This window comes from Salvia hispanica, chromosome 2 (assembly GCF_023119035.1).
Source record: "Salvia hispanica cultivar TCC Black 2014 chromosome 2, UniMelb_Shisp_WGS_1.0, whole genome shotgun sequence".
NCBI classification, from domain to species: Eukaryota; Viridiplantae; Streptophyta; class Magnoliopsida; order Lamiales; family Lamiaceae; genus Salvia; species Salvia hispanica.
This window is the reverse complement of record NC_062966.1, coordinates 39,479,064-39,492,388: the sequence shown is the minus strand read 5'-3', so window position 1 is coordinate 39,492,388 and position 13,325 is coordinate 39,479,064. Positions and strand designations below refer to the sequence as shown.

Genomic DNA, 13,325 nt, shown 5'->3' with positions numbered 1-13,325 from the left:
GCCCCTATTTTCAATTATTTGTTTAAACTATTGGGTTGTAAAAATAAAGGCATGAGAAATTGGGCTACAGGCCCAATATGCCAAATTTGATTCAATTTTTTCATTTTCATGTACTCCCTCCGTCCCATTAAAGATGACCCACTTTTTCTTTTGGTTTGTCCCAACCAAGATGATCCATTACTTAAAATGAAAACCTCTTTATCCCTACTTTATCCCTCTTTCTTACTTTACTCTCTCCATTTAACACACAAAATAAAATTGCATAAAATCTCGTGTCGGCCAAGAAATGGGTCATCTTCCTTGGGACGTACGGAGTATTATTTATGTGATATACTATATTTTTTATTTTAGCATTGTGCATAATGATTAATGAAGACATATATAGTCCCATTTATATTTTATACATTTTTATTTTATTTTGTCACTTACTTTATAATACAACTTTAAATAAATATTGTGACAAATTTAAAATGCTTTAATTTAAACTTTGAGTGATTCAAAAATAATAATAAATAGATAAAGTTGAAAGAGAGTAAAATAAGAGAAAGAATAATGTAGGTAAGACTATTCTCTACATTATTCTTTCTTTTACTTACTCACTCTCTACTTTAACTATTTATTACTCCATCCGTCCCACGTTACTGGAGTCACTTCTTTTTCGCACTCATTTTGAAAAAATAATAATAAATAGTTAAAGCGGAAAAAAAATAAAGTAAAAAAGAGAATACTATAGTCAAGACTCTTCTCTACATTATTCTCTCTCTTACTTTTCTTTCTCCCCACTTTAACTATTTATTATTATTTTTTCAAAACGAGTACAAAAAAAGAAATGACTAAAGTAACGTGGGACAGAGGGAGTATTATTATTATTATTATTATTATTATTATTATTATTATTATTATTATTATTATTATTATTATTATTACTCTCTCCGTCCCAGAAAGATTGTCCCAATTCATTTTTTGTACTTGTTTTGCAAAAATAATAATAAATAAAGTAACTTGAGACAGATGGAGTATTATTATTATTATTATTATTATTATTATTATTATTATTATTATTATTATTATTATTATTATTATTATTATTATTATTATTATTATTATTATTATTTTCCTCGTTTTCTACACATAAAAATACTAGTACTATAATTTTTGTACTCGTTTTGCAAAAATAATACTAAATAGATAAAATTGAAAGAGAGTAAAATAAGAGAAAGAATAATGTAGGGAGTATTATTATTATTTTTTAACTATTTATTACTATTATTTTTGCAAAATGAGACAATCTTTCTGAAACGGAGGGAGTATTATTATTATTTTTTTTTGGTTTATGGCGGCTAGAACCTACAGAATAAATTTTGATGATGGACAAACCTTAAAATTTTGATTTTACATAATTTGAATATGACTGTCTGAATTGGTCAGAGCTGTCATGATCAGCAATACCATATATTATGGTCCTTGATTACACTAAATAATTGCGCCGCCGGGATTTTCTTTCTAGTACTAAGTTTAGAATCTTCAATCTTACTTAGGATTTTGGCCGACTTGTATAATAAATATTCCCTTAAATATTTAGTCAAATATCAATTTACTAATGGTATATCATTTGACTTTCATCCACATCTTCAATTTTGATTTAACTTCTTACAGGATTCTCGATTCAAAGATCAAACATGCGTCGAATTAAGTGTGCCCCCCACATGTTGACTGTATTCCGAAAAGAGCTGGTAAAAGTCGTTGTGGAATATTCACTTACGAGGATGACACAAGGTGACATTTTAAAATATGCTATGTGGAGTATATTTTATCTCTGCCAATGCAGTTGGATTCTTTAATTCTCATGCTTGGAAATTTGTTTGCTATAAATATAAGCTATTGCTGCAGCACTTTCACAAGCACATTATTTTCATAGTACCCACTTGTCTCAGTTGCTTTTGCAATGCAGACTCCTCAATTGTTTTGGTTGCATATGCTTTTGTTTATGTGCCATTGCATTGACCCTTTGAGTGGTTTCAATGCAACTGCTGCAAAGGCTAATGTGGGAATCATTCTTGATTTCGACGGAACTGTGGGGAAGATATGCAAGACTTGCATCTCTATGGCAATCGAAGATTTCTACTCCAACCGCGATTACAACACCATGATCGAGCCTCATTTCAGAGACTCGAGGAGTGATGTTGTTACTGCAGCTTCTGCAGGTATACTTACTTTTCGTATTCAAAGAGAAGTATTTATTTTTTTTCACGGGATTTTATGCAGCGTTGTTTAGTGCGTTAGGGAGAATAAAGTACATAGAGTGATGTTTCCCTAATGTGTCACTTTGAATCAGATAGAGAGAGTGTTGGATTTTGTTCACTTGTATAAAGCATAGATTCAAGTGTTTTGGCAAGCTCCTAAATTCTAGTTTGTATTCAATTTGCAGCTATAGATTTGTTGAAGAATAATCAAGTGGTAGCGATAATCGGGCCACAAAGATCCATTCAAGCAGACTTCGTGATAGATATTGGTGACAAGGTGGAAGTTCCAATAATATCTACAGCAACGAGCCCGTCTGTATCGCTCAAAGAATCATCATACTTCATCAGATCAGCATGGTGTTCCTCTTCTCAGGTCAAACCAATTGCAGCAATTGTGAAGAAATTCGGATGGAGGGAGGTTGTTTTTGTGTACGAGGATTCAACCTATGGAAGCGGATTAGTGCCGTATTTGACTGTGGATCTGCTAAAGAGCAATGCTGTTGATCTCGCAGCAAAGTGTTATTTCCTCTGATGCAACGGAGGATGAAATCCGACAGGAGCTTGGCAAGTTGATGAAGATGAGGACGAGGGTGTTCGTGGTTCATATGCTGCCAGGCCTTGCATCCCGTTTCTTCAAGATGGCGAAAGAAGCAGGAATGATGGGCAATGGTGTCATCAACGGTAGCTCTGGCTATATTCTTGTCACGTTTCTTGTATGAGAATCGGTATCTACTAGAATCTACTGCTTCAAGGAAGGAAAAGCTTCTCGGGCTTGCTAGAATTTTTACGAGGGAGAAAGATGAGTCGTTGTCATCCAAGGAAACGCAAAGTCCTGATCGTGGAGTCGGAGTTTCAGCAGCAGCAAGTCCAGCCATGAGCATTCCATGTGATCAAGATCAAGGGATGTTTTCACAAGATGAAGGATTCTCAACAGTAGAAATCTCTGTTAATCAACCTCCACAAGAGACTAATTCATGAGTTTATGTATTTCTTGTTTAATTGTAGTCACATTGTATAGGAATACAAGTATAAAGTTATTATTGTTATTTAAGAAAAATGGAGTACTCCCTCCGTCCATGAATAGGAGTTCCGTTTTTCCATTTTGGTCTGTCCACGAATAGGAGTCCCGGTTCATACTTTCCATAAATGGTAAAGAGACCCCACATTCCACTAACTCATTCCACTCACATATCATTTAAAACTAATAAATACAAGTGGGACCCCTATTCCACTAACTTTCTTCCACCCACTTTTCTTAACATTTTTTAAAACTCCGTGCCGGATAGAAATGAGACTTCTATTCATGGACGGAGGGAGTAACACTTATTTTAGGAAAATATGAGATCTTATATGCTGTATCCATATAAGTGAATCACGGCCATTGTAATCCATCATGTATTGCTCATGAGAAATGTTTTTCTTTTTGTTGAGAAAATTTAAATTTGGCTAATTTCGTGGAATAAGAAAACCATATTAGAATTTTTCAGAGCGGTCAGCCATCAGCAAATTTTGACCCAGTCAACAGTAGCATGCATATTATCTATTCTTTTTTAGTACAATACTCTTTCAGTTTAAATATAAATTTAATAAATGAAATAATTAAAAAAAAAATTGAATCATTGTTGAAAGTTGATAAGAATGGAGAAAAAAACTACTCCAATACTTTATAGATGATAAAAAAGACTATTGACTATGGGCGGAGATAGTACTACTTGAAATCGTGCATGTACAGATGGATTTATCTATTTTTTCACTGTATAATTGAATTCAATTTAATGTATTGTGAATTTGCAGCTAAAACCAAAACTCAAATTCTCTTTAATTGGGATTGTTTAATTTCTGTAGCTTATTGTTTGTTTGTTTACTTATTTGTTAACAAACTAAATGATACTCCATTTATGTTTCAACAACTCGGGAAAATGGATTTAGATAGGACAAAATTATTTTTATTTGAGAGTTGACTGTAACATACATATGGTCTTTAGTATTCCTTCCGTTGGTGAATACGAATCCCAGTTTGCTTTTACCATAAATGATAATAGGGTCTCATATTCCTCTAATCTATACCATTGATATTCCACTAAGAGCATCTCCAATGGCACGGATGTCCCGACGGACTTCCTAAAAACACCTCCCGCCACATCATAAGGACCTCCCACTGCACTGCCACATCATAAAGATATTCCACTGCACAATAGCGGGCATCCCGACGAACATCCACAATAATAAAAGTTCACAAATTCACAAATATGCAATTTTTGGAATTAAAATTTCGACACGAATATTGGGGAAATGCAACGATTTTATTTTTTTAAAAAAACATACATATTTAAAGTTAAAAAAAAGTACATAGGTCACAAAAAAAAAGTCATTCCAAACCAAAAAACGATTCAAACAAAGTACATGTTATGATATGTTTTTTTAGATTTTCGTTTTCGACAATAATACATGCGTTAGAGTTTTTTAAAAAATCGTATATGCAGAGTTTGCAACGAGCCGTATATAGAGTTCACAATGAGCCGGATATATAGAGTTTTTTTTTAAAATATATATATATAAAATCAGGACGTCCGACTCGGCACCGCAATGGCGGACGTCGCTGGAAAGCCGCGGATATGCGGTGTCCGTAGCGGACGTCCGCATCCGTACCTCCCATGCCTAATGGCGGACGACCGACGCTGGAGATGCTCTAACTTTTTTCCATCCACTTTTTTTAACATTTCTTATAATTCGTGCCGCCAATGAATGAAACTTTTAGAGCATCCCCATCCGTGCTCTTATTTAAGAGCACGGAGGTGGGCCCGGACCCACTTTTACTCCTTGTCCTTAGGCAAGACCACAACACCCACATCCGTGCTCTTCCGCAAGGACAAGCTCAAGGGTCCCACTATTTTATTATTTAATTTAAATACTTCAATTACTAAAAAAATTTCTACAATATAAAATTCACATAATTAAATCCTAAAAAATAAAAAATACATAATTATAATTCTAAAAAATAAAAATACATAATTAAAAAGTGAATTTTGGGGGGGAAAATTAAAAAATAAATTAAAAGTGTGTAGAAAACGGATATAATTTATTGAGAAGTGGAAAAATATTTATTTTTATAATTAAAAAATGATTTTTAAAATTAAATTCGAATTTTTTAAAAAATTTACAAAAAGAAACGAAATTGCCGTTGGCCAATCGTGTGCCGCCACGTAAGGCTCCTCAGTGGCACGGACGTGGTCTTAGCTAAGAGCAACGCCATGCCGCTGGCACGGACGAACAGCTCGCAGCGACGGACGGACGAGCTCGTGCTCAGTGGCACGAACAGACGGACGGACGGACGCCACCGCTGCGGATGCACTTAATGGCGGACGGATGGAGTAATTGGTAATAAAGACTAAAGACTAGTAGTGTTACATAAGTTTTCAAATAATGAAAAAATAAAGAAATATAATGCGGTGAACCAAAACATTATACTAATAACTACCTGGAAATATGGGTATAGTATTTGAATACAAAATACTTTTCAACACTACAATTAATTTATGGCGTCGGCGTTTCTTTTCTATATTTTTCTTTGTAAAATAGGCTTTTGAACGACTTGTACTATTTACTCTTGATTCTTTTGCAATGCAGACTCCTCAATTGTTTTGGTTGCATATGCTTTTGTTTATGTGCCATTGCATTGACCCTTTGAGTGGTTTCAATGCAACTGCTGCAAAGGCTAATGTGGGAATCATTCTTGATTTCGACGGAACTGTGGGGAAGATATGCAAGACTTGCATCTCTATGGCAATCGAAGATTTCTACTCCAACCGCGATTACAACACCATGATCGAGCCTCATTTCAGAGACTCGAGGAGTGATGTTGTTACTGCAGCTTCTGCAGGTATACTTACTTTTCCTCATATTCTTAAATTGTCAAATAAGAAAATACTACCTATGTCCTATTCAAAGCAAAACATTTCTTTTCCATGACGGGATTTTATGTAGCGTTAGTGTGTTAGGGAGAATAAAGTACATAAGAGTGATGTTTCCCAGAAATGTGTCACTTTGAATCAGATAGAGAGAGTGTTGGATTTTGTTCACTTGTATAAAGCATAGATTCAAGTGTTTTGGCAAGCTCCTAAATTCTAGTTTGTATTCAATTTGCAGCTATAGATTTGTTGAAGAATAATCAAGTGGTAGCGATAATCGGGCCACAAAGATCCATTCAAGCTGAGTTCGTGATAGATATTGGTGACAAGGTGGAAGTTCCAATAATATCTACAGCAACGAGCCCGTCTGTATCGCTCAAAGAATCATCATACTTCATCAGATCAGCATGGTGTTCCTCTTCTCAGGTCAAACCAATTGCAGCAATTGTGAAGAAATTCGGATGGAGGGAGGTTGTTTTTGTGTACGAGGATTCAACCTATGGAAGCGGATTAGTGCCGTATTTGACTGTGGATCTGCTAAAGAGCAATGCTGTTGTCTCACAGCAAAGTGTTATTTCCTCTGATGCCACAGAGGATCGAATCCGACAGGAGCTTGGCAAGTTGATGAAGATGAGGACGAGGGTGTTCGTGGTTCATATGCTGCCAGGCCTTGCATCCCGTTTCTTCAAGGTGGCGAAAGAAGCAGGGATGATGGGCAAGGGGTATGCTTGGATAATAGCTGACGTGCTAACGAGTCTCTTGGATTCTATGGATCCACAGACTATGGAGGCGATGCAAGGTGTAATAGGTGTCAAAGCTTACGTTCCAAAATCCGTTAAGCTTATTAACTTTGAAAAGAGATGGAGAAAGAGGTTTCATATGGAGAATCCAGAGATGGACAGAACAGAACTCAATATTTTTGGTCTGTGGTCTTATGACAGCATCACAGTTTTGGCAGAGGCAATCGAACGAGCTGGTGTGACATCCCCGCAGTTCAATAGATCGGTTGATGGAGCAAATTTGACAGATTTGGGAGCAATAGGAACATCATTGGCTGGACCACCACTTGTTGGTTGGATCAGAAACCACACGTCCAGAGGGCTGAGTGGTGTTTTCAACATAAGTAACGGCCAACTTCAGCCATCTGCATTTAGGATAGTTAATGTGAATGGCGGGAAAGAAATCTCAGTTGGATTTTGGAGTCAAAAGTGTGGTATCTCAAGGGAACTTAGGCCATATGATTCTCGAGATAATTGCTCAGCCGAAAAGGAAAATCTTGACCCCATTGTATGGCCGGGGAGAGAAAATAAAGTGCCTAAGGGGTGGGAAGTGTCTGTGAATGGCAAAAAGTTTAGAGTTGGAGTTCCAGCAAAAATTGGTTTCAATGAATTCCTTAAAGTTGAAAAGAATGAAGAAACAGGTGTTATTCAAGCAAAGGGTTTTTCCATTGATGTTTTTGAGAAGGTGTGGGAAAATATTCCGTATAGTGTCCCTATTGAATATGTTCTATTGGGTAGAGAATATGGAGGTTATGGTGAAATTATGCAGAAGTTAGACGAAAAGGTAAAAGCATAAGCCACTTTGTTTTTCATATACTTTTTGTATTGAACCTATTAATACTCTTTTCAATGATGACAACAGGATCTTGATGCATTCGTGGGAGACATAACGGTCACAGCTAGCAGATCTAAGTACATAGATTTTACGTTCCCTTACTCAGAATCGGGAGTTGGCATTGTTGTTCCAATCAAGCCTAACGGGAGGAAGAATGCTTGGATATTTATGAAACCTCTAACAACCGGCCTTTGGCTAACCGTTGGAGGGTTCTTTGTCTACACTGGATTTGTCGTTTGGGTTCTTGAGCATCGCGTAAATAAAGCATTCCGGGGTCCACCTAACCAGCAAGTTGGGATGATATTCTGGTTCTCATTCTCAACGCTTGTTTTTGCACAAAGTAAGTCGAGAATTCTGTGTACACATAGTCTCTCATTTTCTTCTTTATGAAGCTCAACTAGTTCATCTTATTACGACAGGGGAGAAAGTGAGGAGCAACTTGACAAGATTTGTGGTGATCGTATGGGTGTTCGTGGTGCTGGTTTTGACGTCAAGTTACACTGCAAACTTGACGTCCATGCTAACCGTAGATCAACTGCAGCCTAAAATCAACGAGACTGAATGACCTGATAAAGAATGGAGAGTTTGTTGGTTACCAAACAGGCTCCTTTGTTCATGAATTCTTGACAAACAATGGCATTCTTGAATCCGCGAGCCTGAAAAGCTACAGCACTTTGGATCAATTCCACGAAGCTCTCTCCAAAGGCAGCAGAAATGGAGGAGTAGGCGCGATTATTGATGAACTCCCTTACATTAGGCTTCTCCTTTCCAAGCACTGCGACAAGTATACCATGATCGGTCCAATCTATCCAACTTCTGGCTTTGGTTTCGTAAGTCCCATTTCTTCCACCATTCACCCCTTCATTCTAGATTCATGACCTCATTGAAAATCTGCAGGCATTTCCGAAGGGTTCGCCACTGGTTTTTGATGTTTCACACGAGATCCTGAGGCTGAAAGAGGATAAGGATTTAATGGTGAGGATCACGAAGAAATGGCTAGGAGATGAAAACGATTGCCCCGATAAACAAGTGTTATTTAACTTAAATAATAACCATAAACTATATACTTATATTTTATACAATATGACTGTACAATTAAGCTAGAAAATACATATAGTCATGAATTAGTCTCCTGTTGAGGTTGAATAACAGAGATTTCTACTGTTGAGAGTCCTTAATCTTGTGAAACCATCCCTTCTTGATCTTGTTCACATGGAATGCTCATGGCTGGACTTGCTGCTGTTCGACTCCACAGTCAGGACATCGTGTTTCCTTTGGTGACAACAATTCATCTTTCTCCCTCGAAAAAATCCTAGCAAGCCCGAGAAGCTTTTCCTTCCTTGAAACAGTAGATTCCAATACATACCGATTCTCATACAAGAAATGGGACAAGAATATAGCCAGAGCTAGCGTTGATGACACCCCAGCAATGACGAAGAGCCCCTTAAAACTGTCTAGATTGAGCCTCTGCGAGGTGCTCAGAGCTCCATCGGCGTTGGGGCATTCTTTTTCATCTCCTAGCCATTTCTTAGTAATCCTCATCATTAAATCCTTATCCTCTTTCAGCCTCAAGATCTCGCGTGAAACATCAAAAACCAGTGGCGAACCCTTTGGAAATGCCTGCAGATTTTCAATGAGTTTATGAATCTTGAACAAAGGGAGAAATGGTGGAAGAAATGGGACTTACGAAACCAAGGCCAGAAGTTGGATATATCGGACCGATTATGGTATACTTGTCGCAGTGCTTTGAAAGGAGAAGCCTGATGTAAGGGAGTTCATCAATAACCGCGCCTACTCCTCCATTTCTGCTGCCTTTGGAGAGAGCTTCGTGGAATTGATCCACGGTGCTGTAGCTTTTCAGGCTTGAGGACGGAAGAATGCCATTGTTTGTCAAGAATCCTCTAACAAAGGAGCCCAATTGATATCCAACAAACTCTCCATTCTTTACCAGGTCATTCACGTCGTTAATTTTAGGCTGCAGTTGATATACTGTTAGCATGGACGACAAGTTTGCAGTGTAACTTGACGTCAAAACCAGCACCACGAACACCCATATGATCACCACAAATCTTGTCAAGTTGCTCGTCACTTTCTCCCCTGTCATAATATTATGAACTAGTTGAGCGTCATAAAGAAGAGAATGAGTCTTTAAGGACTATATGTATCGAGAATTCTTGGCTTACTGTGTGCAAAAACAAGCGTTGAGAATGAGAACCAAAATATCATGCCAACTTGCTGGTTAGGTGGACCCTGGAATGCTTTATTTACGCGATGCTCAAGAACCCAAACGACAAATCCAGTGTAGACAAAGAACGTGCCAATGGTTAGCCAAAGGCCGGTTGTTAGAGGTTTCATAAATATCCAAGCATTCTTCCCCTCGTTAGCCCTGATTGGGACAAGGATGGCAACTCCAGATTCTGTGTAAGGAACTGTGAAATCTACATGCTCGGATCTGCTAGCTGTGACCGTTAGATCTCCCACCAATGCATCAAGACCCTGTTGTCGTCTCTTTTAATAGGTTTAATCTTCATCAAAGGAAAAACGTTACAAAACAAATATATAAAACAAAATGGCTTATGATTTTACCTCTTCGTCCATTTTCTGAGATAGTTCATTATAACCTCCATCTGTGGTATCGTATGGAACATACTCAACTGGGACATGATACGGGATTTTTTCCCATACCGCTTCGAAAACATCAATGCAGAAACCCTTTGCTTCAACGACACCTGTTTCTTCATTCTTTTCAACTACACTGAATTCCCTGAAACTAGTTTTTGCTGGAATTCCAACTCTAAACTTTTCCCCACTCACAGCAATTTCCCACCCTTTAGGCACTTTAGTTTCTTTCCCTGGCCACACAATGGGGTCGAGATTTGTGTTTCCGGTCGAGCAATTATCTTGATGATCATCTGGCTTAAGCTCCCTTGAGATTCCACAGTGTTCGGTCCAGAATCCAACTGGGATTTCTTTCTTGCCATTCACATTAACTATCTCAAATGCAGACGGTTGCAGTTCACCGTTACTTATGTTAAAATCACCACTCAGCCCTTTGGACGTGTGGTTTCTGATCCAACCAACAAGTGATGGTCCAGCCAATGATGTTCCTATTGAATCCAAATCCGTCAAATTTCCACTATCAACCGATCTATTGAACTGCGGGGATGTCACACCAGCTCGTTCAATTGCCTCTGCCAAAACTGCGATGCTGTCATAAGCCCACAGCCCAAGGACATTGAGTTCTGTTCTGTTCATCTCCGGATTCTCTGTGTGAAACCTCTTTCTCCATCTCTTTTTAAAGTCTATAAGCTTAACGGATTCTGGAACGTAAGCCTTCACGCCTAGTACACCTTGCATCGCCTCCATAGTCTGTGGATCCATAGAATCCAAGAGACTCGTGAGCACGTCAGCTATTAACCAAGCATACCCCTTGTCCATCATCCCTGCTTCTTTCGCCACGTTGAAGAAACGGGATGCAAGACCTGGCAGCATATGAACCACGAACACTCTCGTCCTCATCTTCATCAATTTGAAGAGCTCCTGTCGGATTCGATCCTCTGTTGCATTAGCAGGAATAACACTTTGGTGTGAGACCACAGCATTGCTCTTTAGCAGATCAACAGTCAAATACGGCACTAATCCGCTTCCATAGTTGGTGTCCTCGTACACAAAAACAACCTCCCTCCAACCGAATTTCTTCACAATTGCTGCAATTGCTCTGACCTGAGAAGAGGAACACCATGCTGATCTTATGAAGTATGATGAGTCTTTAGGCGATACGGACGGGCTCGTTGCTGGAGATATTATTGGAACTTCCACCTTGTCACCAATATCTATCACGAACTCTGCTTGAAAGGATTTTTGAGGCCCGATAATCGCCATCACTTCAGCATTCTTTAACAAATCTATAGCTGCAAATTGAATCCAACTCAGTCTAATTATTTGACAGTTAAAGAATCTAAGAATAAACATATACCTGCAGAAGCTGCAGTGACAAGATCACTCCTCGAGTCTCTGAAATGAGGCTCGATCATGGTGTTGTAATCGCGGTTGGAGTAGAAATCTTCAATCGCCATAGAGATGCAAGTCTTGCATATCTTTCCAAGAGTAGTGTCAAGATCAAGAACCACTCCTACATTAGCCTTTGCAGCCGTTGCATTGAAACCGGTCGAAGGGCCAATGCAAAAGCACATAAACAGAAGCATATGCAACCAAAAGAAGTGTTGATTCTGCATTGAAAAAACATCAAAGACTGAGAGAAATCAAGTATATGTGAAGAAAGCTATTTATGGAAAGCTTATAAAAACTGCAGCAAAAGCTTCAAGAATCGGATAGCACTGACAATGATATAGGAACTAAGTCAAATTAAAAACAGCAAAGAGAAGATAGTTTGAATGTGGACTTGTCCAATCCTTATAGTATGTGAATGCGAAGACCACACAACGACTTTTAGCAATTCTTTGGGGGTTAGGTGGTGGGCACACCTAATGCCACACTTTATAGCTGAAGTTTGCATTTGAAAGTCTTTAGAAAGAGACCCTTAATTCCACGTGTGTTTGAACTTTGAGTCACCAAGAAATTCCTGCAACTAACTGTTAAGTGAATATATAGTTGATCTGTTGAAGAAGGCTCAAGTGATGGAGAGGACAGAGCTTAATGTTATTGGTCTGTGGGCTTATGAAGGCTTTTCATAGCATGTTTTAAAGTCTAACCCATGTGATGGCCCATATTATACTTATGATGGGCTATCTATATTTTTATCTTTCTAAAAATAATGGGCCCATTATTAAAGATTTTAAATGTTTTTAATTTTATCTAGGAAGACATTTTAAATGTTTTCAAAGTTGGAGGATAAAGGATTGGAATTTTTAAATTTGTATCTAAAGGATTAGAAAAAAAGTGCTAGAATAATTGGAATAGTTAAAGTGAGTAGTGGATGCTACTTTACAATTTTAAGCATCAATAATGGATGCTACTTTATCATGAGTCAGTCTCCCTTTTCTTTTCCACCAACTTTCTTTCCTTCCTATCCTCTGCATTGTCTGAACTCTGAACTGAAAAACATTTCCTCAAGAAAGAAAAAAGAAAAAATATCAATGGCAGCTTATGCAGCTCTTGTTTCTATAATGCAGATTTTCGATCAGATCGAGCATCATCCTTCCCCTCCGATTTCTATGGACAAAAAACAAGTTGAATCTCTCACTGAAATTGTTGTGTTCTTGCAGGAATTTCTTGAAGGCTATAAGTCTCCTTTTGCTGACGGCGATGAAGCAGATCCGTTGGAGATGCGCATCGCTGATGCAGTTTATGCAGCTGAAGATGCCATCGAATCTCACATTGTCGATCAAATTCTTGCTGCTGCCTCTAAAGATAAAAGGGATTGGATTGGATTCTTCAATTGCTTTCGTGGTCTAAAGGGACCCAAAAATGATGGCCCAAAAATCACTTCAGCGGACTTGTACAAGAGTCTGGTGAAGGTCATAGAAGATCTAGAGTTGATCAAGAAAGAAGTGATGGAGATCGTTACAGTCAAACATCCCCTGCAGAGACAAGTCTCCAT

The 13,325-nt window shown here is 38.1% G+C and overlaps 2 protein-coding genes across 4 annotated transcripts; one reads left to right on the top strand and one right to left on the bottom strand.

The window, feature by feature from the left end:
* Positions 1–1,945: 1,945 nt before the first annotated feature.
* On the top strand, positions 1,946–8,330 carry LOC125207034 (glutamate receptor 2.7-like). Its single transcript, XM_048106241.1, has 8 exons — positions 1,946–2,204; positions 2,429–2,661; positions 2,756–2,924; positions 2,980–3,176; positions 5,871–6,123; positions 6,390–7,714; positions 7,793–8,105; positions 8,185–8,330. Exons 1-8 carry the CDS (start codon positions 1,946–1,948, stop codon positions 8,328–8,330), a joined length of 2,895 nt encoding a protein of 964 aa, XP_047962198.1.
* Positions 8,331–8,800: 470 nt separating this feature from the next.
* On the bottom strand, positions 8,801–11,994 carry LOC125204307 (glutamate receptor 2.8-like). Of its 3 annotated transcripts, none has more exons than XM_048102913.1 (6): positions 11,742–11,985; positions 10,352–11,676; positions 9,949–10,273; positions 9,453–9,862; positions 8,915–9,385; positions 8,801–8,865 (listed from the first exon to the last, which is right to left on the bottom strand). In XM_048102913.1, the coding sequence occupies exons 1-5, from the start codon at positions 11,968–11,970 to the stop codon at positions 8,987–8,989; spliced, it is 2,688 nt and encodes an 895-aa protein (XP_047958870.1). In that variant the 5' UTR covers positions 11,971–11,985; the 3' UTR covers positions 8,801–8,865; positions 8,915–8,986. The 3 variants fall into 3 exon arrangements, with proteins under 3 accessions (XP_047958870.1, XP_047958871.1, XP_047958872.1); XM_048102914.1 differs by having other exon boundaries at positions 9,949–10,261; XM_048102915.1 differs by lacking the exon at positions 8,801–8,865 and having other exon boundaries at positions 9,210–9,385; positions 9,485–9,862; positions 11,742–11,994.
* Between the last annotated feature and the right edge of the window lie 1,331 nt (positions 11,995–13,325).

Bases quoted from the DNA above. Each gene is read 5' to 3' on its own strand.
- LOC125207034 (XM_048106241.1), top strand. From the start codon at position 1,946: ATGCAGACTCCTCAATTGTTTTGGTTGCATATGCTTTTGTTTATGTGC. The intron at 2,925-2,979 runs GTAGCTCTGGCT...GGTATCTACTAG, and splicing joins GGGCAATGGTGTCATCAACG to AATCTACTGCTTCAAGGAAG. The intron at 6,124-6,389 runs GTATACTTACTT...TTCAATTTGCAG, and splicing joins TGTTACTGCAGCTTCTGCAG to CTATAGATTTGTTGAAGAAT.
- LOC125204307 (XM_048102913.1), bottom strand. From the start codon at position 11,970: ATGCTTCTGTTTATGTGCTTTTGCATTGGCCCTTCGACCGGTTTCAAT. The intron at 10,274-10,351 runs GTAAAATCATAA...ACCTATTAAAAG, and splicing joins CTCAGAAAATGGACGAAGAG to AGACGACAACAGGGTCTTGA. The intron at 9,863-9,948 runs GTAAGCCAAGAA...ATATTATGACAG, and splicing joins AACGCTTGTTTTTGCACACA to GGGAGAAAGTGACGAGCAAC.